The 22,283-nt window shown below is 45.2% G+C and overlaps 1 protein-coding gene across 1 annotated transcript in view; it reads right to left on the reverse strand.

Moving 5' to 3' along the window:
• ITIH6 (inter-alpha-trypsin inhibitor heavy chain family member 6) overlaps positions 1-13,346 on the reverse strand; it is a 28,787-nt gene extending 15,441 nt beyond the window's left edge. The window contains exons 1-5 of the mRNA XM_054565695.1: positions 13,245-13,346; positions 11,884-12,038; positions 7,151-7,261; positions 6,101-6,348; positions 3,787-3,956 (exon numbers count right to left, since the gene is read on the reverse strand). Of these exons, the coding sequence (XP_054421670.1) occupies positions 3,787-3,956; positions 6,101-6,348; positions 7,151-7,261; positions 11,884-12,038; positions 13,245-13,346 (786 nt within the window). The remainder of the gene's footprint in view (positions 1-3,786; positions 3,957-6,100; positions 6,349-7,150; positions 7,262-11,883; positions 12,039-13,244) is intronic.
• Between the last annotated feature and the right edge of the window lie 8,937 nt (positions 13,347-22,283).

The raw sequence follows: 22,283 nt of genomic DNA on the forward strand, positions 1-22,283 counted from the left end.
GCAGGCTCGGTCTCTCCTTTTTCCTGGCACTCTACAGCAGTTCCCAAAGGCCTGGGTCGACCACCCTGCAACTTCCCAAGCCAAAGGCAGAGGCCAGCAGTCCTCCTCTGTTCCTCCCCTACCTGGGTGAGCGGGAGCTTCGGGGAAGAATCACCTACCTACCTCTCCATGGTCCCAGGCTCACCAGAGGCCCCACACCTCACATCCTGTAAGTCAGAGGCATGGCCCAGGTCCCCGCCCTCTCACTCACCTCAGCTGTCATGCCCTTCTACTCTCGGGAAATGTCTCCTTCCCTTCCTCATGAAGAAAATGAAGGCCGCCAGGCCACGCTCCTTGGCTTGCCCCCCCTACCCTTGCTCAGGGTCCACACCTCTTCTCTCTACTGAAAGACAAAAGGGTCCCATGTACCCGGATAGAGCCAGTTATGATTATTCCTCATGATCCTAGCCTCTAGCACCTTCTCCACCAGTCAGGCCCTGCCCTCCAACCCAGCCCACAAACCGTACAAGGTCTTCTTTAGAATATAAAAGTGGTGTGTCTTTTCCACCCGCTAAGAAAAAGCCCATTGACCCCAATCCCACCCAAACTCCAAGCCAGCTCCTCTCCTCCCTGTGGCATGCCGTGGTGATGAGGTCAGCACCTGCAAGGCTCTTCTAATCTCCACTTCACTCCTCTGCCCACCACACACTGAGTCCCACCTCTGCCACACAATGGCCCTTTCCTCACTAAAGGCAACAATGACTAGTCCGCTTCCAGACTCAGTGGGTATATTTCAATTCTCATGGAACTGCACCACCTTGATGAATTTCACAATTGACTCTTACTTCTGCTTTCTTCAAGAACCTTTGCCCCTGGGGTCAGGAGATGGTGAACTGTCCTTATTCTCCTACCAGCTCTCAGGCCCATCTACTTCCGTCCCTTTCTTGGGCTACATTTTCTCTCCCTGTCCCTTAAACAGCGCTCCCCAATATTTTGGAATCATGGCATGCAAGAAAACGATTATGTTCGTGTAGCACAATGGAGGGAAGCGGTGGGAATTTAGAGCTCTGAGCAGGCTGTGGGCAGCTGGTGGGGCCGGGCACCCTGAGGGCTGGGATCAACAGCTCCTTGAATGTGAATCTCGGGCCTCCGCAACTGCCCTCCTAGACCTGCTCTTCTGGCTCTACACTTTTTCCCCAGGTCATGAGCTAGCCCTCTTGGCTTCAACTACTGAATCTCCACTGGCGACTTCATGTCTCTTTCTCCAGTCCAATGCTTTCCACTCTTCCCATGCAACAACTGCATACCCACTCACCACTGGACCTGTTCCCTTGGGTGTCTGAAGATGCTTCCGATGGATCCTGCCCAATCAATACATTCATTTTCTGCTCCCCCTTCCTGCCCTTGTGTGCCTTTGTCATCTAAGGCACCGTCACTCACGTGGTCACTCCAGGTACAAACCTGAGTGTCCCTCCGGAATCCTCCTGTGCCCCTCCTTCCCACGTTCTACCAGCCACCAACTCCTCCTTGTTTGATCCGCCAGGTATCTCAGGTCTACCCCTCCTCTCCAACCCCAACTCACACAGCCCAAATTCAGGACTTTTTTCTCTCATGCTTCCCTGCTTCTATTGCGGCCCCTTTGCAGCTCCTGCTCATGTGGCCTTTCTAAACGCAGACTTGTAATGTCATTCCCTCTTCTTGGCTCCCTGATCACCTCAAGACAAACCGCATGCTCCTTGTCATGACCCTGCAGCACTCGCGGCTTTTGGTCTCACCTCCTACCACTTCCGGTGCCTGAAATCAGTGCTTCGGGACCTCCGACCTGCTTGTAGTTTTCTACACACCCCTGGATATTCCCAGCCTCCCTCCTTGGCATCGCGCGGCCCTCGGTTTGCTAGAATGCCTTTGCTCTCTCACAGCCCCCTTCTCCTTCCTCCAGGGTGCCTTCCTTGACCACCCTCTCCCCTCACCATGGCTTCTATCCTAACTTGTGTTGTCACTCAAAGAGCACTTCTCATCTTATGTCAGTATTGTCTCTCTGTGTTGCACCTGGAGACAGTGAATAGGATCTGTGTATGACTCACTGCAGGTTCCCAACACCAGCCAGCAGTGGGCGTAACACACAGTAGCTTCCCAGGCAGTACTGACTGACTGAATAAAGGGGTGAATGTGCTGGCCTTTGAAAAATGGGCATACGTGACTAGGAAAGGTAGGTGTTCTCCTCACCTACCTGAGGGGTTCTTGGTGAGGAGATGCAGGGGTCAAGACACGCAGCGAATGGGAGTATGGGTCTTATTATGTAATGCCCATAATTTCACCTATTCTACCTGTTTTTCCGCTCCAGGCAACGGCGAAAAACGTAAAAAAGAAAGAAGCAGATAAACACCTTCACACACACACACACACACACACACACACACACACACACACACACACACGCCACAGAGCACTGGGTCAAGGCCCCTGCTGCCACCTACTGGCAGGGTACCCTCAGCTCCTATTCTGAGAGGGCAAATTACTTTTATTTCCTCTACACAGCAGGCTGGCTGGGCCACACCCCTGTGCCTCTGCACATGCTCTTTCTCCTCTCCCTCCATGGAATTCCCATCAACGTATCTGCCCAGGTGGAGGCAGACTCTAGTCATTTTTCCCATGCTAATTTAAAGGCCAGCCCCTTTGGGAAGGCCTTCTTAAGACCCTCCTCAGCGGTGTCCGCACATCACCCATTCCAGATTTATACACACACTTGGGACTTTTTATGACTGCTGAGGCTCTGTGTGCCTGGCCCCCTCAGGGCTGGGACAGTCTGGAGGGAGAACCGGTTCTGTGTCCAACTCTATTCCGAGTTCTCAGAGTCAGTGGGGACAGGACTGGGCTCGAGTAGCCCTGCTTGGTGGAGATGTGCCCACACATGAATTGATGAATAAATAAGCGCACGAGGAGAGGTGTAACCAAAACACTCTATTAGCCCATAGAAAGGGGGGAGAACTGTGAGTGGGGTGTGGTCATCAGGGGGTGGCGTTTGAGCCAGGTCTTTAAGGACAAAGAGGACACTGACCAGTGGGGAAAGGAGGGAGATATTCACAGGACAGCAGATAGTATGAGCGAATGTTCATACACAGATGGAGGAGAGGTTCGGGTGTTTTGGGAGAAAGGTGTGTGGTATGATGCGGGGGCAGCAGCTGGAGGTCATTGTGTGCTGGAGGCAGTGAGAGGTGTGGCGGGAAAAGCAGGCTTGCACCAGACATCTCGGGCGGCTGCAATCATTCTCATGAAGCCAAGGGTCTTGGATCAGTGCTCAACTCCTCTAGAAGTGCAAGAGACCTCTGCTTGTTCTTCATGAGTGTGGGAGCTCAGAATCTGAGAGCTACCTGTTTGGGCAGATGGCTCAAGTGAGGCACAAAGAGTTTTTTAAAAGTGGAGGTAGCAAGAAAGTGCAAGAGAACGTCAGAGTATCAGAGCTGCAGAAAGTGTGAGAGTCCATGAGTGTGAGAGACCTACTACTGGCCAACACTTTACCTTCCAAAAGGACTGGTTAAGAGTGGGCTATGGCTTGATTCAATTAGGAACGGGTTCGTTTTGGAGCTTGACTCAAGTTTTACAGTTCCAGGTCCCCAGCCCTCTGGGGGAGCACATGGGCCTCGCCAGGTGTGAAGTCATGTGTCACCACACATCTTCTGGTTCATGTTCACTAGTCCTCACCGATCCTTGGGGGGAACGAAATGAGCAACTTGTGGAGGCCAGATCGTTGTCCGGACCCGTGTCACTCCGGAGCTCATGCTCTTTGCATGCCCCCGGCACCCTCACCTGCACATCGCCGATGATGTCCTCCATGACGACATCGTACTGGACCACAAAGTCGGCCATGATACCCGAGCTGGAGAAGGCAGACTGGTCCTGCAGTGTTGGGCAGAAGGTGACTCGGACACAGGTCTCTCCTCTCTCAATTCTGGTCGATGGGGGCGAGTCAGCCTCACCTGCATGGGTGGGGAGGGTTGGGGTGGGATGGCATGGAAGGCTCACTAGCAGAAAGCCAAGCAAGGGGATGTCAAAAGGAGCAATGCCTGGGGAGGCTGAGAAGTAACCCCTGCACCACCTGCTGCTCCTCCCGCCTAGGGTGCCCTTCCACCTGCCCCAATGCCACACTCCTTCCTCTCCAAATCCTCAAACCAGCCCTGCCAGCTCTGCCTCTTCCAGCAAGCCCACCCAGCCTGGCAGACCCAGCCCTCCCTTCAGCTCCCAGGCTCTGGCAGCCTGACCCTCCTGCACAGCTTCGCCCTGGCTCACTTGCCATCCATCCTGAGGCCCAGACTCATGTCTCTGGGTGGGCCAGCAGCCTGGGTCTCCTGCCAGAGAGGCCATGTGTTGTGTGTCGTGGAGAGAGACAGACACACAGACAGGGTCTAGGTTTCTTCCTGCACCCTTTACTGCTGTGGGAAATTGCGGTCTACCGAGGTTCTCCTCTGGGATAGGATTTCATGTGTTTTCTTCCCCCTCTGCCTCTGCCTCTCAGAATCACGTGTGTGAATATGCCTTTTAGCGCCTCATGAAAACACAGATGAATTTCTAGTCCCGGATGTTTGCTGAGCTGGCCATAAGATCAACTCCTCTGGAATTTCAGTCCAAGACAAATGTCCATTTAAGCATGTCTCTGTGCCTCTTTTTTCCCCCAGAAAATGGAAACTTGGGAATTCTGCCACCCCCACCCCTTTCTGCTACAGCTGTCAGGAAGCTTAGGGGCAAACTGAGGCCCCATACTCTCTGAGGCGCCTGCTTACATACATTCCCTTGACTTCCTTCCTTTCAGAGGTCTTTGTTCTGTTTTTATCCCCACAGGATTGGCCCTACCCTCAGTTTTAACCTTTAAGGAGCAGGGGGAGGGACTGCCATTTTTAGCTTAGGGTGTAAGAGTGCACACTCCAAGGACTCAGAGGCTGCCTGTGAGGCCCTGGAAAATCATTCACGCTCCCTCAGCCTCAGTCTCCCCATCTGCAGCGCGGGGACGACAGCACCTCCTATTTCATAGGAGGCGTTTGTGGGAATTAAATGAGACTTTATGTAAGGCGTTTGGCACCATACTTGGATCTGAGCAATTGCTCAGTAATTCTAATGACCACAGTTACCATCCAATCTTCCTTACTCTGCACCAGTGATTTGCAGGGAGGGATTTTCTCAAATTTTCACCACAGTCCTGGGCCACAGAGGGCATCTCCCATTGTGCAGATGGGAAAAGTGAGTCAGAGCACTTGAGTGATTTGCCTGCACCCCCTCCTTCGGGGACGGTCAAAGCTGGGATTGGAACCCATGTCTGTGTGTCCGTCTCTCCTCTGCACGTACCACACTGTCACTCTGGGTTACCAGGGTCAGGTTAGGCAGGAACTCCAAGCTCGACAGCTTGGTGAGGGTGGCCACGTGACATGGGTGATTTGTCTGTGCTTGTCCACTCATCTCTCAGAAGGGGCGGGTAGGCCAGGTCAGTGGTACTCCCACCTGGCCAGACAGCACATTCATCTGAAAACTGGTCAGGAACGGATCCTTGGGCCGCTCCCCAACCTACCGAACTGCACTCCAGAGGGTAGGGCTGAGGAATCTGAATTTCTAACATAGTGATTCTGATGTAGCCAGTCTGGCCTTCAAACACCTCTAGTTGGAATCTGAGCAAGGCTGACAGCCAGGACATCTCTCAGTCCCACGGTGCTTGAGATGATATCGTCAAGGACATCCTGCACTTCATACTGTCCTCCCACTGCCCTTCCATTCTCACTGGTGATTCCAGAGGAAGGCCTGATTTGGCTTCCACCACCCTCAGGATTGTCAGCACATGATTTCATAGAGCCCACCCAGAAACCCTTCTCCTGATCTTTATTTTTTCATGAGTATATTCGCAACTCTGGGAAGTAGTTTGACTTGCTGTTTCACATAGCTAGCAAGGGTCAGACCAAGTTTATAACCCTAAAATCTTAGATTTCTAACGTGCCCTCTTCTCATTGTTTGAATGGGGAGGGATATTGTTAGTGAGCTCAGAGCAGAAGTGGTACTAGGTGGAAGCGCAGGAAAAGGGGGAAGGTTCCCATTCAGGGCATGCCAGTCTGATGGTTGGCCCATAGTTCTGCCCACATACTTGTGTGGGTGTTGGTGCGCAGGCGGCTGGTCCTCAGAGGCGGTACGTGAACATAGCCAATGCCCGTCCTTTCTGACACTGTGACCTCTATACTTAGCCTTGTTACCAATTGGCCAGGCCTCAGGCTCACCACCAGCTGGTACTGGCCCTTGTGGCGCTGCAGCAGTTCCTCATAGGCCAGGGAAAAAGTCACCTCTTTGCCTGCTGCCAGGCTGGTGGAGATGCGGAACTTTTCTGATTCCCGGTCCCTGGGTATGAAAGGGAGGAGGGTGGGAAGGGGTTGGTATGTCATAAAGGGGAGGAGAGCTGTTACATGACCTAGTTCTGCCCATCCCTGCCCTGGCCCCAGCAGACCTGACAAGACTTCTAGTTTTACTAAGTCCCTTGCCCACAGTTAGTCATCCACTCATTAATCTGTCTCTTTCCCTTATTCACCCTCATAAATATTCTTCTTGAGAAATTCTATCACTCTGTCAGTGAAAATCTGAATCTAGAGTGGAACAATAAGGGGATAAATTTTGTAAATTTGTTTTACAAAAAGAGTTTTCAATTTATACAGTATGCCTCTTCCCCTTCAAATAGCCCCTCACACCCACCCTCCCCCATGCTTTAGGCTAAACTTGTCTCAATATGCAATAGTCAAACCTAATATTTATGTCCTTGATGGAACTCTTTGGGAAGCTAGAAGGAAACGTTGAAGGAAGACAATACATTTCTGCCAGCAGAATGGAACTTGGTTAGGAAACAGGATTTGCTTTAGAAAAATTTCACTTGAACATAACCTTACCGGAAGGTGCCAATTCTTAAACAAGCCACATCCTGCTGGCAGGAGGAAAGTGGAAATGTGGAAGTAAACACCCATTTATTTAACATTGCTCTCTTACAGGCTTTGATATTCATTAATTCACATCATCTTCATGTAATCCTATAAAGTAGACATCATTGTCCCCACTTTGTTTAAGTAGGGACAGAGATCAAGAAAGCATGTGTGAGCCCCGGATCACACAGCTAAAATGAACTTGCCATCCTTCAGATTGGATGGAGTCTCACCTGATGCCTACATGAGCAGCTGTCTTTCCCTGTTGATGGGCTTCCTCATAGATTTTCTTTGCCCGGTGCTTTTCTTTGACTTCTGCAACATAGACTTTATTGTTGATGGTCCTGATGGAGCAGGAAAGAAGGAGGATAGACAGAGTCCGAGAAATGAAGAAAGGAAATGTGCAGAGGTAGAGAGGAAAAGAAACACATAAAGAAGATGAAGAGGAGGATGGAGGGTGGAGAGGGGAAAGCACAAAGTAGTATAAAGCAGGAACAAGAGAATAGAGGAGAGGCGAGGGAGATAAAACCAGGTGAAGCAGTTATTATCTCCATTTGTTCTATGAGGAAATAGAAATTACACAGTTGGCATATGGTGGACCTGGTGTTAGGACTTTAAGTTTCTCAAAGTGTTAAATGAATTCCATGTTTTGGCACATAAAATATTTTAGAAGGGACACAACCGAACATTTTAATTATAACTGTTATATATTTACCGTGATGTACATTAAACATAAGTAGCACATTGAACTCATGAGCACACAGATATTGTTGCTTAGGGTAAGACTAACTTAAATAATCCTTTTAAAAAGTATATCTATTTAAAGAAAATATATTAAGTACAGGCAGTAAAATTTGTGAAAGCAGAATGCAAATTGCTGCAAAGACATCTGGGCTTGATAAGGGAGGGGTCTTTGACCTCAAGGAGTTCAGAGACTGATGGAATACTAAAGGACTTGTTTACTCCAGTTTTCCCTACTGCTCTAAGGAAAGTAATAAAGTGTAAAGGACTTCAAAGGAGGGAGAGAAAGCTTTTGCTCAAGTCTTAAAGAAAGGACCCTAGAGTATGTGGCCTTGGTGCTGGGCCCAAACAACAGAAAGGTTTTGGATAAATGATTCTCATGGGTCTTGCCTTCTCAGTCTCCTATGCTGGCTCCTTCTCTTCCTCTATTCTTGACCTTCCCTCCTCTTCCTCTCCTCTCCCTTTGCCTTCCTCTTTTCTTTCTACAGTCACTCTCTAGGTGAGGTAATTTAGTTCCATGGCTTTAAATATCATTTATACACAAATTATTCCTTAATCTGTATATCTCAAGTGTGGGCCTGTTCCCTAAACTCTATACTTATATATCCAATTGCTTACTTAGTATCTTCACTAGAATCTCCAACAACCACCTAAAGCTTAACATATCGAAAACTGAGTTCTTGGTATCTTCTCCACCTCTCCAATCTGCTCCTGCACTCGTTTTCCTTATCTCAGGAAATAGCTGTTCAGCTGAAAATCTTAGAGTCATGTTTGACTCCCCTCTTCCTCTCACACTCCACATCTAATCCATTAAGGAATTTTGGCTCTATCTTTAGATATATTCACAATCTGACTGACTACTTCCCACCACTCCCACAATTGCTACCTTGGTCCAAACTACCAACATCTTTTGCTCAGATAAATGCAATAGCTTACTAACTGACCTCCCTCTTTAAAGCCTTGCCACCTTATTATCTATTCTTTTTACAGCAGTAAGAGAAATCCTCTTAAATCCCAAGTCAGTGTCTGTTTTTTTGCTTAAAACTCTCTGTGGCTCCTATCTCAGCTCAGAGTAAAAACCAAAGTCCTCACCAGGGCTCCCATGGCCCTATATAGTCTGGCTCACCATCACTTCTTTAACCCTGTCTCCTCCTACACTTCCCCCATTCATTCTGTGCCAGATACGCTGGCCTCTTTGCTACTTCTTGAATTTGTGCAGCACAATCCTGCCTCAAGGCCTTTGCAATTATGGTTCTCTGCCTGGAACACTGTTCCTCCAGATCTTTGCAAGTCTTATACTTTCTCTTCTTTCAGGACTTCGTCATTTCCTTAGAGACATCCTTGATCACTCTAAAATAACACCTTCCTACTCTCTATTTCCCTTGCTCTTTCTATTTCTTTGTAGCGCTTCTCATCCACAAACTGACTTATACTTCCTTGTTTATTTTTTCCTTGTCTCTTTTCTCCACTGGACTGTGAGCTTCTTGACAGCAGGGCTTTTGTCTGTCTTATTTGCTGCTATATTCTCAGGGCCTAGCATATGGCTTTGCACACAGCAGGCATTCAACAATTACTTGTGGAATGGGTATTCCAGACAGACAGCAGGAAAACACAGAATGTGCCTCAGGGAACAGCAAGTAGTTAGTCAGATTTGGCTGGAGCAGAGAGGCAGAGAAAGGAGGTATGGAGAGAAGTTTGCAGTGGTTAGGTAGACTTAGAGAATAGAGGGTTTTGAACATGAGACCCAATAAACTTATATGGCAGTGAAAACTTTTGCTCTGAAGAATGAGTCATGTATAAATCTTGAAAAGTAGAGGGTTGGGTCAAAGCTAACCTTTGAGGAGTGATAGATAGCTCAGCATCCTAGAGAACATTAGTGAGATTCTGTAAGAGGCAGGAAAAACAGTATCTATTTTACAAATGGAGAAACGAAGGCACAGGTATTGGGGTGGTGGTGGTGGTGGGATGAAATTATTTGACCAAAGTGGCAGCTTCCGGGAACGTTTGAGGAGGATATATGGAGAGACCACTCAGGCGGGAAGTGTTTCTAGGCAGCTGAAACAGACTATTGGCTGGGCTAGTGTGGGGGTGGGCAGAGCTGGAACTGCCCCAAAGTCTCCTTGGGGGTGTGGGGGTGTACGGTGGAGCTGGTCTGGCAGCAATACACTGGGGTCTCTGTGTGTGTTGCCTCTAGCCAGCATACTTTCCACAGAGTCTGCCCAAGAACATTTCCTCCAGCCTGCTTTGCTTAATTTAAAAATGTTTTTTTTCTTTTGGTGTTTTTTCTATTGAAGCAAAAATCCAAATTCTGCCTGACTGCTTGGCCCTTGCATCATTTGACCAACCAACTTTCTGGTTAGCCCCCATACTCCAAACTTGTTTGCCTTTGGTCCCTCTAGTTCCCCCGCATGCAGTGATCCTGGTCCCTTCAAATCTTACCCACATGAGAATCCTGCTTCGGGGAAGACCTCCTTGATTACCTTATACCTTTCCTCTGAATTCCCTGCCCAGGAGCACAGCTCCCACCTCCTCCAACCAACCTGTCCTTTCTCCAGGGTAGTGCCATCTACCTATCAAGGCCAGGAGGTTCCTGATGACAAAGCCCAGGACCCAGGCTTGCTATTGAGGATCACAGGCTGTTTACTCTACAAGCCCCCCAACTCCTGTGAGGGAGTCTGAACAAGGGCTGAAACTATGCCTGTGCCAGCCTCACTCATCTGCCAGATCTTAGTCCCTCTTCCCAAAGCCAAACACCTTTTTCTAACTCACACTGAGGTGCCATATGGGCCAATAAGCTCCCCCCACAACCCCCACTCAGGTTCTCCTTATCTGTTCCTCCTCCCACATTCCCCATTTCAAAGATGACATTGTCATCTACTGGGTCAGTCAAGCTGAAATCATGGTGTATATAGGTAAACTACTACCTATATACACCAGGCTGTTTCTTTCCTGTTATGGTTTCTCAAATCCCACTGCCACTGCACTTCTCCAGCCCTTAGTACCCCCATGAGACTGCTGCCCTGGGTTCCTTACTGAGCTTCCTGCTTCCTGGCTCGCCCTACTAGCCGACCCCCACCCACTTCATTATCATTCCTCCTTGCTTAAAACTTTGCCAGTCTCCTCATTATGGGCCACAGTTATTTCTAAAGTAGAGTACTCATGCTCCATGGGGTGCTGGGACAAATCATTGCTATTTGAGTGTGGGAAAGGAATAATGTTCTATTTATAGTGTTTTTCTTCTTAATCGTTTGCTTATATTTTTGTATATGCTTCATAATATACCTAATATATTTGCTCAGTAGTATATTTTTATAATTTATAAATTAATATATACACATATTTGGAGAGTACATGATCAAGTTTTCCTAATGGGTGCCCAAACACAACATAGTTTGGAGGCAATCAAGTAACGGCTACGTTTTTGGTCTGGATTGGAAGACCTCTACCACCTAGTCTTTCCTTACCTTCCAGTATTATTCCTGACCTCTCTCTACCCCAGCTTGTGCCCTACACTCCAGTAACACTGAGGTAATTTCATTTCCTGTAATGAGGGAACATTTGCCCCTGTACTCCTTTTGCTCCCATTCCCCAGCACTGCCCTAGCCCTGCCTGCTTGGTGAATATCTCATATTTCAAGCCTCATTTTAGGTGTCACCTTTGTGAGGCTTTCTCTGTCTAGGTGTGGGGAACTGACCACTGTATCCTGATAGTCCTTACCATTCCTACCATCTTGTATTCACACTTCTCTTTATTCCCAGCATACTTTATTAAAATCATCTGCTTCCTTTTTCACATACCCCATTAGACCATGTACTCTTTGGGAGCAGGGGCCATGTGCAATTCATCTTCCTCTTTCTGTGGTAATTAGTGTAGTGTAAGTCATGCAGCCATCATCAGTGTTTGTTAAAAAAAATAATCAAGCCAATATTACCAAGGACTTATTATGTGCTCAGCACTGATTTTAGCATGTATTTTCACATATATTAACTCATTTAATTCTTGCATGTGGGTTCTAATTTTATTCCCATTTTACCAATGTGTAAAATGAGACTCTGAGCAGTAAAGTAACTAATCCTGAGACCCATACATGGCAGAGCCAGGATTCAAACTCAAGAAGTCTGATCTCAGAGTGCATGCTCTTCATCACTGTACTCTGCTAAAAAACAAAAGAATGAACGAATGTATTCATGAATAAATGAAGCAGTGACTTTGGAAGCAGACTTACATAGTGAAATTGGAGATAAAAGCAAGACGAGGCAGGTCCAGGTCAAAGATGGCTTCATGGGCCTCAGCATGTGGATTGAACAGGACAGAGGTGACCAAGGTGTGGGCATAGCGGGAAACCACAGTAGAATGTATGGAATAACTCGTCATCAACAGCTGAGAGAGAAGTGGGGGAGGTGGGTTAGATAGACTCTATCCTTGGCCTAGATAGACTAGTACTTGGGAATCTGAGACTCCTGGACAGGCCTTGGGGTAATAGTGGAGAAACTGAGGTTTAGAAAGGGAAAACAACCTCTGTCATCCATTTCATAGATCCACTTAATGTTTCAGTGAACTTTACCAAGTCTCAGAACCAAAGACTCACAGAAAATCACAAATCAAGGTACTATTGAATAAATGTGTCCCCAACTTTAATGTACATATGAATCTCCTAGAGATCTTGCTAATATGCAGGTTTTCATTCAGCAATTCTGGAATTGGGCCTGGGATTCTACAATATTGTTCAAAAAAGCTCCCAGGTGGTGCTAATGATGCTGCTCCACAGATTTTACTTTGAGTAGCAGGGCTTTAGAATGTAACAGAGCAGCTGTCACTGAGCCACACTCTATGCAAAGCACTGTGATTATGTATATATGTCCATCTTCCTGTTTAAGATCTCAGATGTAAAGAATTGCACTTGAGCCCTGGTTGGTGTGGCTCAGTGGATTGAGTGCTGGCCTGCAAACCAAAGGGCCGTCCGATCTGTTCCCAGTCAGGGTACATGCCTGGGTTGTGGGCCAGATCCCCAGTAGGGGGAGAGGCAACTAAGTATGGATGTTTCTCTCCCTCTCTTTATCCCTCATTTTTCCTCTCTAAAAATAAATAAAAAAATTGTACTCGATAAGTGCAATTATACACTGAAAGCATAATGAGCATTTGGCATCCATAATCTTACTTAATTCCCACATTGGCTCTATGAGTTAGATAGTATTATTGTCCATAGCTCATGGATGTGTTAACTGGACCCACACATAACACACATCTAGTTTATTCTCAGTGTGGGGCAGTGGGAAATGAGGGCATTTGGGATCAAATGCTGGTTCTTCCACTTCCTGTGTCCTAACCTCTAGGCCTCTATTTCCTCCCCTATGTGACAGGGTTAATTGAGTCTATCTCACAGGGATGCTGTCAGGACTAAATGAAATCATAATTCTAAAGTTCAGCACCTTACATATGCTCAGCAAATAGTAAGTCTTTTCTCTGGTCTTAGATTATCAGTCATGGGTCTGATGAAACAGACTGAATAATCTTCTCCTATCCCACCCCCAAGGAGCAAATTTTCTTACAAATCCCGTAGCTTTGTTCCCTCATCCCCAAACTGACCTTTGTGCTTGATGAGGGGGGGCCAGGAGGTTCCTGGTATGTCAGTTCAAGGAGAATAGTAAGAAAAAAGCTGACACAGATGAGGCACCTCCACCCAGACATGATGATACCTCTGGCCTGGGTCGGTTGTTCACGTCCAGAAGGTCTGAGCCCAATCTCCAAACTGTTGCTCTTTTAAACCTCCAGGTATCCCTTCTCTGGAGAGGGAGGGACTATCCTGAAGGGTGGGGAAGTCTCTGAATGTAGCATTGAGGCCCACACAAGCCAGGATTGTCCAAGAGCTGGAGCTGGCGTCTTGCCTGGAGAGGAGCCAGTTCCATGCCTCTCTTTTTCCCCTCATCCAGCTCTAAGATGAATGGAAGCTAAACATACTGGAGTGCTGGGTCTGTCTATTTGCTATGTTGGCTCAGGGTGGGGTTTCTCTTTCCTATAAACATCCACAGGAGCCCAGTAACTGAGGCCAGAGAAAGGTCAGTTAGCATTGATCATTTTTAAAAGGTAGCAGGTATAAGAGAGGGCTTGGTGAGGCAAGGCCCCAATCCTGAGCCTTCCTGGCACTGACTTGACCCTTGAGACAGGAGGGACTTAGGGTCCCCTAAAAATTAGAGGTCCCACAGGCATGAGACTTACAGTCTCCAGAATAGTCAGAGGCCAAGACAAGCTAGGGCAAGACTGAGAATATAACAGAGTGGTTCAAAATAGAAGCACTGGATTCAGACCACTTGGGTTTGAATCTCAGTTCTGTCACTGACTGTAATATCAAGTTAATTAACTTCCCTGTAGCCTCAGTTTCCTCATCTACAAAATGAGGATAATAATAGCATCTACTTCATAAAGTTGTTATGAAGATCAAGTGCTTTGTACATGTGTTCAGTAAATATCAGCTGCTAGGACTAGAGTGGGAGGAGACTCGACCGAGATCAAAAGTATGGAAATCTCCCTGTCCTTCTAGAGACCTAGGTGAGGGAGAGATGGGTGATGCCAAGTTAATAGGTGTCAATCTGTCTGTGGGAGCCTGGAGATGCTCTGAACTGTGCCTGCCAGTACTGTGGAGGATGACAATGGGGAACGGAGCTGAGAAAGTGGAAATTACTTGAAGTTCTGCACACAGGACATCGGTGTCAGTCAGAACCTTTATCTCTCTGCCCTTTCCACCCACATAGAGCACATGCAGCCACAGCACTTACTTTCAGGTAACTTTCAAGTGGCATTTTACAAACTGCGTAGGGAACACTCTGACTTGTTCTGTGGCATTTGGTACCACAGAACAAAGCCTTATCATTCTGGTATTTGGGAAACCCATAATCTGTCATTTGCTACCTCTCTCAAGTCCACACTAGGTTTTCTGTCAGAATTTTCTCATGGGAGAAAGACCTAGTGAGAAATAGCCTTGATTATATAACAACAGAGAAACCCACATTGGCTACCTTTTCCCTTAACTAGGAATGGATAACCAAGGATCCCCAGGAAAATTAAGGGAACCTGTAGCATGACTAAAATAAACAAATAAAATAACTAACCTCAGGTCAATCTTGGAATTTTGGAAACAAAAGAGAATTTCAGGAAAAAAAAAAGATATTCTCAACAAAATCAAGAAGATATAACATGAATAAAACAAGAACTAGATGCCATGAAACAGCTACAATTGGGGAAAAGAAAGACTCCTTAGGAATGGAAAAGAAGTTGCTGAAATTAAAAAAATATCAACAGAAGGTCTGGGAAGTAAAATTAAGGAAATTTCCCAGAATGTAGGGCAAGAACCAAAGAAACACAAAGAACAAGATAACATTTAAAAGATAGAGATTAATCCAGCAGGTTCAACATTTGAATAACAGGAGTTCTAGACAGAGAGAAGAGAAAAACTGAAGGATAATTTTCTCAAAAACATATTAGAACTTAATTTTCCAAAGCCAAAGAAGGATCTCCAGATCAGGTGCCCAGAACAGCAAACCCAGGAAACAGTGGTTCCAACCCAAGCAATTACTATTGCAGCAGCCTCCTCACTGATCTTCTTGCTTCCCCATTTGTCGTCCTTCCCTCCACCCCTGACCAGTATATTTTCACAATAGCAAGAGGGATCCTTTAAAAATCCAAGTCAGAACCTCTCCCACCTGTACTCAAAACCCTTCTGTGACTATATTCTCTAATCTGTACTTTACATCCCCATGAATATACTGTAACTACCAATCTGTACTTCTCAATATCCTCAGCTTTTTCACGCAGTCCCCCACCCCTTTTCCCCTCTGTCAACCATCGGTCTGTTCTCTGTTTGTATGAGTCTGTTTCTGTTTTGTTTGTTCCTTTATATTTTTCTTTAGATTCCACATATAAATGAAATCATAAACTATGTATGGTGCCAGGTGTGTACTGAAAATATTGGGGGAACACTTTGTAAATTATATGATTGTTTAACCCCTATACCATACACCTGAAAATAACAAAATAATATTGAATATAAACTGTAATTTTTAAAAGAAACTAATCAACAAAACAAACAGCAAGGAAAATATAACCAGCAACATTGAAAGAAAAAAGAAACTGACAGTAATGAGAGGGAAGGAGGGAGGGGGTAACGGGGAAAAGAAGGAGAAGGGTCAAGGAGCATGTATAAAGGACACATGGACAAAGCCAAAGTGGGGAAGGATTGAGGGTGGGAGGTGGGGTGGGTGAGGCAGGGGAAAGTGGTGGTGGGAAAATGGTGGGGGAACAAATGTATTTGAATAATAAAAAAATATTAAAAAACCCTCCTGTGGAGTCCACTGTGGTTTACTGAGCCCTATAAACTTAGGCCTCCATTACCTATCTGACCTCATTTCCTATTACTTCTTTCCCTGCCTTCCTCCACCACTCTAGCAACCCTGACCTTTACATTTTTCAAAAATGGCAGGCATGAGAGAAACAAAAACAAAAACATGCCAGACTCCGTCCTGTTCCAGGGCCTTCTCACTGACTGTACTTTCTGGAATGTTCTTCCCCCAGGCTAGCTGTCTCACCTTTTCAGTCTTTCTCTGACCAACCTATTTAATATTCCAGTAACTCGCCATCATTTCTGGCATTCCCCACCCCTTTTACACTGATTTATTTTACTCCATAGCATTTATCACACTTTTTAACTTGTTATATATTTATGTATTTATCTGATTATTATTTTTCTCTCTCTCACTAGAATATCAGCTCCATGGGGGCAAGGATGTCTGTCTTCTTCACTACTGTATCCTCAGCTTCTAAAACAGTGCCTTGGCCCATAGTACACATTCAATAAATATTTGTTAAATGAATGAATACAATGCAGGCCAATAATTCAATAAAAAAGAAAGGCTATTAGAATCTCAATCTCTCTTTCTCTCCCCACCCCCACAACTCTTTAAGAGAATAATGGTCCAAATATAAAGCAAAGTAAAATATAAAATAATTATAAACACCTGATAGAGTATAATTGAGATTCCATTTGACCTTGATGGTGGAAACATTCTTCTTCGAGAGGCCCAAAGACTGTGACATTGGACTTGAAGAGAAGGAAGTGTATTCCTGGCTCACAACTTGGCTGGGTTTTGAAAAATATTTACATAGTTATGATAATGTAGGTGCTGTTTATCAGTTTTTCAGGTTTTAGAGTCAACCTGGGGACAAAGCAGGGAAGATGTGGTTGTGACAACAGAACAGAATGTAAATGTTAATAACCTGGACCATGTAAAGGAAAGATGAAACTGACAATATGGATGATTGAATGGGCATGGGAAGCTAGTGGTCCTGATATCCTTGTCCTAAAAAATGGGCAGTCTAAGTTATCCATCAAAAATGGTTGGAATAGCCCTGGCTGTTGTGGCTCAGTGGACTGAACGCTGGCCTGTGAGCCAAAGGGTTGCCAGTATGATTTCTGGTAGGGGTACATGCCTGGGTTGCAGGCCAGGTCCTCCTTATTGGGGGCATGTGGGAGGCAGCCACATGTTGATGTTTCTCTCCCTCTCTTTCTCCTTCCCTTCCCCTCTCTCTAGAAATAAATAAATAAAATCTTTAAAAAAATGGGTGGAATAAAGAATGGAAGTTTGAGTATATTTTTTCAAGTTACAAAATTAATCAAGAACAGAAAAGGAAATACCAATGTTAAACACAGCAGTGGAGTAAGGGAAAAGTGAGGCAGTGTATATAAACAAAATCATCATTGCTCTACTGGGGAATCAAGAGGATATTGTCTAAAGTTTATAAAGCTAGAAACAGAATATATACATATTATCTGGAGTTGTGAAGGGAACAAACAGCAGAACTAAAAACAAAAACTGTTAAAAGTTTGTTTTGAGGGAGTGGGATGGAGAAGAGGAAGGCCAAGGCAGGGGACTTCTGGTTTTTATTATAGGCTCTTCTGTCTTATTTGATTTGTTGCCATGCACACACATTACTTTAATAAAGATAATCTTTAAAAATTATGTTTATCTCACTAAAACAAAATAATTATATTATGACACTTTATGAAAATATCCAAAATGGGTTTCTGGATATCCAGTTAGACTTGCCTCCACAGAAGAAATTCATACTGTAATGTATCTCACATATGTTTATGAAGAGGGTTGGAAAGGATATTCTGGTATTTAAAACATTGGAGGTAGTAGAACGCAGTGGTGAAGGCTCTAGTATTTGGCATCATACTCACTGGGGTTCAAGTAATCTCTTTGTCATTCACTAGTTGCTTTGCCACAGGCAAGCTACCTTCCTCAAGCCCAGTTCTATGTTCTGTAAAATGAGGCTAATGTTAATATAGTAGAAATGTAAGCCCTTCAAAAGCAAGGGTCACCTCTGCAGAGGTGCCTAATATATACTTGGTACTCAATGTATGTCGAATAGCTTGAACATGCCTCACAAATGTGTGCTGAGGAAGAATGGGGGAGAGGGAGTGTTAGTCCAAAAGTATGGAGCTGGTTTTTTTTATCTATGGCGAATGTGCCTTTAGTTTAACAACATGTTGTCATTTTTGCTGTGGAATAATATCCTTCAGAGCTTAGAGTGATACAAAATGAATTAAATTGCCCTGAACACAAAAGGAGGGAAAAAATTAGATTCTACCAACCTCAAGAGAGGATGTAGGAGCCTAGAAATGGAAAGGAGGGTGTTCTGTACCCTCTGCATGTTGTGGGGCAGAAAGGGCCCAACAGTGATGGGGAGTGGGGCCTAGGAGAAGGGACAGTTAGGCCTTTCCCAATCATGGGAATGGCTGAGGAGATGTGAAGCACAGGGAAGTCTGATGTCCAACTTTCAGCTGATTGCTATGTTGTGCTGTATGACACAAATGAGTAAAGATGCGTTAGGTAGTCTTGGAAGGAAACCATTATCACCCACTCTCAGCCTTATCTCTGAATATTGGAAAATTCAGAAGTGCTGATTTTGTATAGTTTGGGGAAGGGAAATGTGTTAGGAGAGGATTGGTGGTGAGAATATTCTGGGCTTCTCATTTAAGCTCCAGAGGTCTGAAATCTTGGATGCCCAAAGATTAGGCAGTTCCATTACCTGATAGTTTGAATAGAGCTGCCTGGTGATAAATCAGTTTTCCATTTTTTCCCTTAGCTGATATGTAGTATCTACATGATCTCAAGTATTTGCCCGCTGAACTATGGATGCTGGAAACCAGTCTTGGACTCAGTTACCTACGTTCTTCAGAGCTTACGGGTAGATGCTGAAGGTCAAAAGATTCCGAGAGTTCACAAGGAGAAGGAGGGAGGAAATTTTTCTGGTCAAATGACTAAGATTGTAAAGGTATTTGTCTTTTGTCTCCTGATAAGCTTTCTCCCTGTTCTCTGATTCCCAGGACATAAGATAAGATTGGTTATAGTATTGTGTTATGAAGGTGGTGGAGAGGAAGCTGGGGAGGTTTGGCTTTGAAAATTCTTTGGGAATGCTTCTTTGATGGACTTGGACTGAGATTTTTGCCTGAGTCCTTTGAATCCAGTATATACTAAGGTTCTAACCCTGCATTCCTTTAAAGTTACCCCATGATCCCAAAGGCCACTTAAAATGTTGTGAAATTTTAAATGGTGGAGGTTGAAACAGAGGGTACATATAACATAGGATATTCCATGGGGAAGAAATTATATGAGCAAAGGCTTCTAAGCAAGAGAAGAGAGGGCATATCTGGTAATAGTTGTGTTTTGTTTGATTGGAATACATAGGTAGTGTTCATAAAAATAGCAAGAAAAAGGCAAGAAAACTAGTCAGGGCTAGATTTTGGGAAAACCTTGCAATTAGCCTGAGGCAGTTCTTGAAAGAGGAGTCTACAGTGATTGATTGTTATGAATACCTCACTTGCCGTTCACAGCTCAACCTACTTCAACCAAGAAACTGCTGCATGGCATAGACTCCCATATAACAATGGCTTAAATAAGATATACATGTATTTACCTCACCTAAAAGAAATCCAGAGTTAGGCAGTCAAAAACTGGTAGTGTGGCACTATGAAACAGAGATCCAGGTTCTTTTCATTTATTTATGTTCTGAGAGAGAGGGGAAGGGAGGGAGGAAGAAGGAAGAGAAACATTGATGTATGAAGAGAAAAGTTGATTGGCTGCCTCTCACTTGCCACCAACTGGGGACCTGGCCTGCAACCCAGGCATACGTCCTGACTGGAAATCGAACAGGTGACCCTTTGGTTCGCAGAACGGGGCTTAATCCACTGAGCCACACCAGCCAGGGCTATTCCAGCACCCCCACTCCCTCAGGCAATCCCCACACAATTGTTCATGTCCATGGGTCATGCGTATAAGTTCTTTGGCTACTCCATTTCCTACTGTACTTTACTTCCCCATGGCTATTCTGTAACTACCTGTTTGTACTTCTTAGTCTCCTCACCTCTTCGCCCATTCCCCCACACACCACTCCCATCTGGCAACCATCAAAATGCTCTGCATGTCCCTGATTTTGTCTCTGTTCTTGTTTGCTTAGTTTGCTTTTTAAATTCAATTGTTTTTTAAAAATATTTTGTTTATTTAATTTTAGAGAGAAAGGGAGGGAGAAAGAGAGGTAGAGAAACATCAAAGTGTGGTTGTTTCTCATGTGCCCCCTACTGGGGACCTGGCCTGCAACTCAGGCATGTGCCCTGACTGGGAATTGAACCGGCAACCCTTTGGTTCGCAGGCCAGCACTCAATCCACTGAGCCACACCATCCAGGGCTAGATTCAATTGTTGATAGACATATACCTATTGCCATTTTATTGTTCATAGTTTTGATCTTTTTCTTAAATAAGTCCCTACAACATTTCATATAATAACAGTTTGGTGATGATGAACTCCTTTAGTTTTTCCTTCTCTGGGATGCTCTTTCTCTGCCCTTTGATCCTAAACGATAACTTTGCTGGGTAGAGCAATCTTGGCTGTAGGTTTCTGCTCTTCATGACTTTGGATATTTCTTGCCAATCTCTTCTAGTCTGTAAAGTTTCTTTTGGGAAATCAGATGACAGTCTTATGGGAACTCCCCATAGGTAAATAACTGCTTGTCTCTTGCTGCTTTTAAGATTCTCTCTTTATCTCTAACCTTTAGCATTTTAATTATGGTATGTCTTGGAGGGATCCTCTTTTCATACATCTTGTTTGGGACTCTCTGTGCTTCCTGGACTTGCATGTATATTTCCTTCACCAAATTAGGGAAGTTTTCTTTCACTATTTTTTCAAATAGATTTCTAATTTCTTGCTGTCTTCTCATTCTGGCACCCCTATGATGTAAATGTTGGAACACGCTTCAAGTCGTCCCAGAGGCTGCTTATACTATCCTTGTTTTTTTCAATTCTTTTTCCTTTTTGTGGTTCTGATGGGCTGCTTTTGCTACCTTATGTTCCATATCATTGATTTGATTTTCAGCTTCATTCACTTTACCCTTGTTTCCCTGTAAATTGTTCAATTAGTGTATCTTTCATTTCTGACTGGATCTTTTTATGTTGTTGAGGTCCTCCCTAGGTTCCTTTAGCATCTTTATAACCAGTGTTTGAACGCTGCATCTGATAGATTGCTTATCTCCACTTTGTTTAGTTATTTTTCTGGAGTTTTAATTGTTCTTTCATCTGGGCCGTGTTTCTTTGTCTCATCATTTTGGCAGTCTCCCTATGTTTGTTTCTATGTATTAGGTAGAGCTGCTATGACTCCCTGTTTTGGTAGCATGGCCTAATGTAGCAGATGTCCTGTAGGGTTCAGTGGCACAGCCTCCCTTATCATCCAAGCTGGGTACTTGAGGTGTGCCCTTCATGTGGACTGAGTACACCCTCCTCTTGTAATTGAGTCTTGGTTGCTGTTGGCAGGTCAATGGGAGGGATTTACCCAGGCCAGTCAGCTGCAAGGAATGGTTATGAACACTAACCATCAACCTCTGTCCTCCATGGAGGATCAACTGTGCAGGGGCAGGGTGGTGGTACTCCGACGTGGACTGCAGCTATCCACAGGTTGCACTGGCTCTGGGGTTTCCCCAGGTGGTGCAGGACAAGGTCAACCCCGACCTGTGTTCTTCCTGGGGCCACCCTGCATGAATTATAAAACAAACTGAGATGGCTGTTGTTTGTGCCAGGCTTGGAAATTCCCAGGTGAAGTCAAGCTGTGAATCTAGGCTGGCTGCTGCTATTTACGGGCCCATAAGTTGGGTGGGATGGAGTCTCGAGGGATCTTCAGAGTGGGTCAAATAGTGGTAGCCAGGTTGATGGAGTCTCAGATATGGCATCTGCCTGCTAGTTCTGTGGTTCTGTGGAGGGAGGGTTCAGGAAAGGGACAATGGCCTCTGCCTGCTTTTTGCCTGGGAGAAAGCTGTCCCCCACCTTCTGCCTTGATGTTAATTACTTCAGTTTCTCCCTGTATGCTTCTGGTGCCTTTCAAGCTGCTACCCTGGTGCAGGAGCTCATAGGGAGTAAGTCTGGAAAAGTCCATGTGTTGGTTCTTTAAGAAGAACTGTTTGGGGCTCCAGAAGTTTCTTCTACCAACTCAATCCCTACTAGTTTTTGCAGCCAAAAATTATGGAAACTTATCTTCCTGGCAGTGGAACCCTGGGCTGGGAGGCCTGGTTTGAAGCTGGGACT

The sequence above is a fragment of the Pteronotus mesoamericanus genome, unplaced genomic scaffold (genome assembly GCF_021234165.1).
Source record: "Pteronotus mesoamericanus isolate MK-2021 breed Mesoamerican mustached bat unplaced genomic scaffold, CSHL_Meso_final contig_166, whole genome shotgun sequence".
Classification (NCBI taxonomy): Eukaryota; Metazoa; Chordata; class Mammalia; order Chiroptera; family Mormoopidae; genus Pteronotus; species Pteronotus mesoamericanus.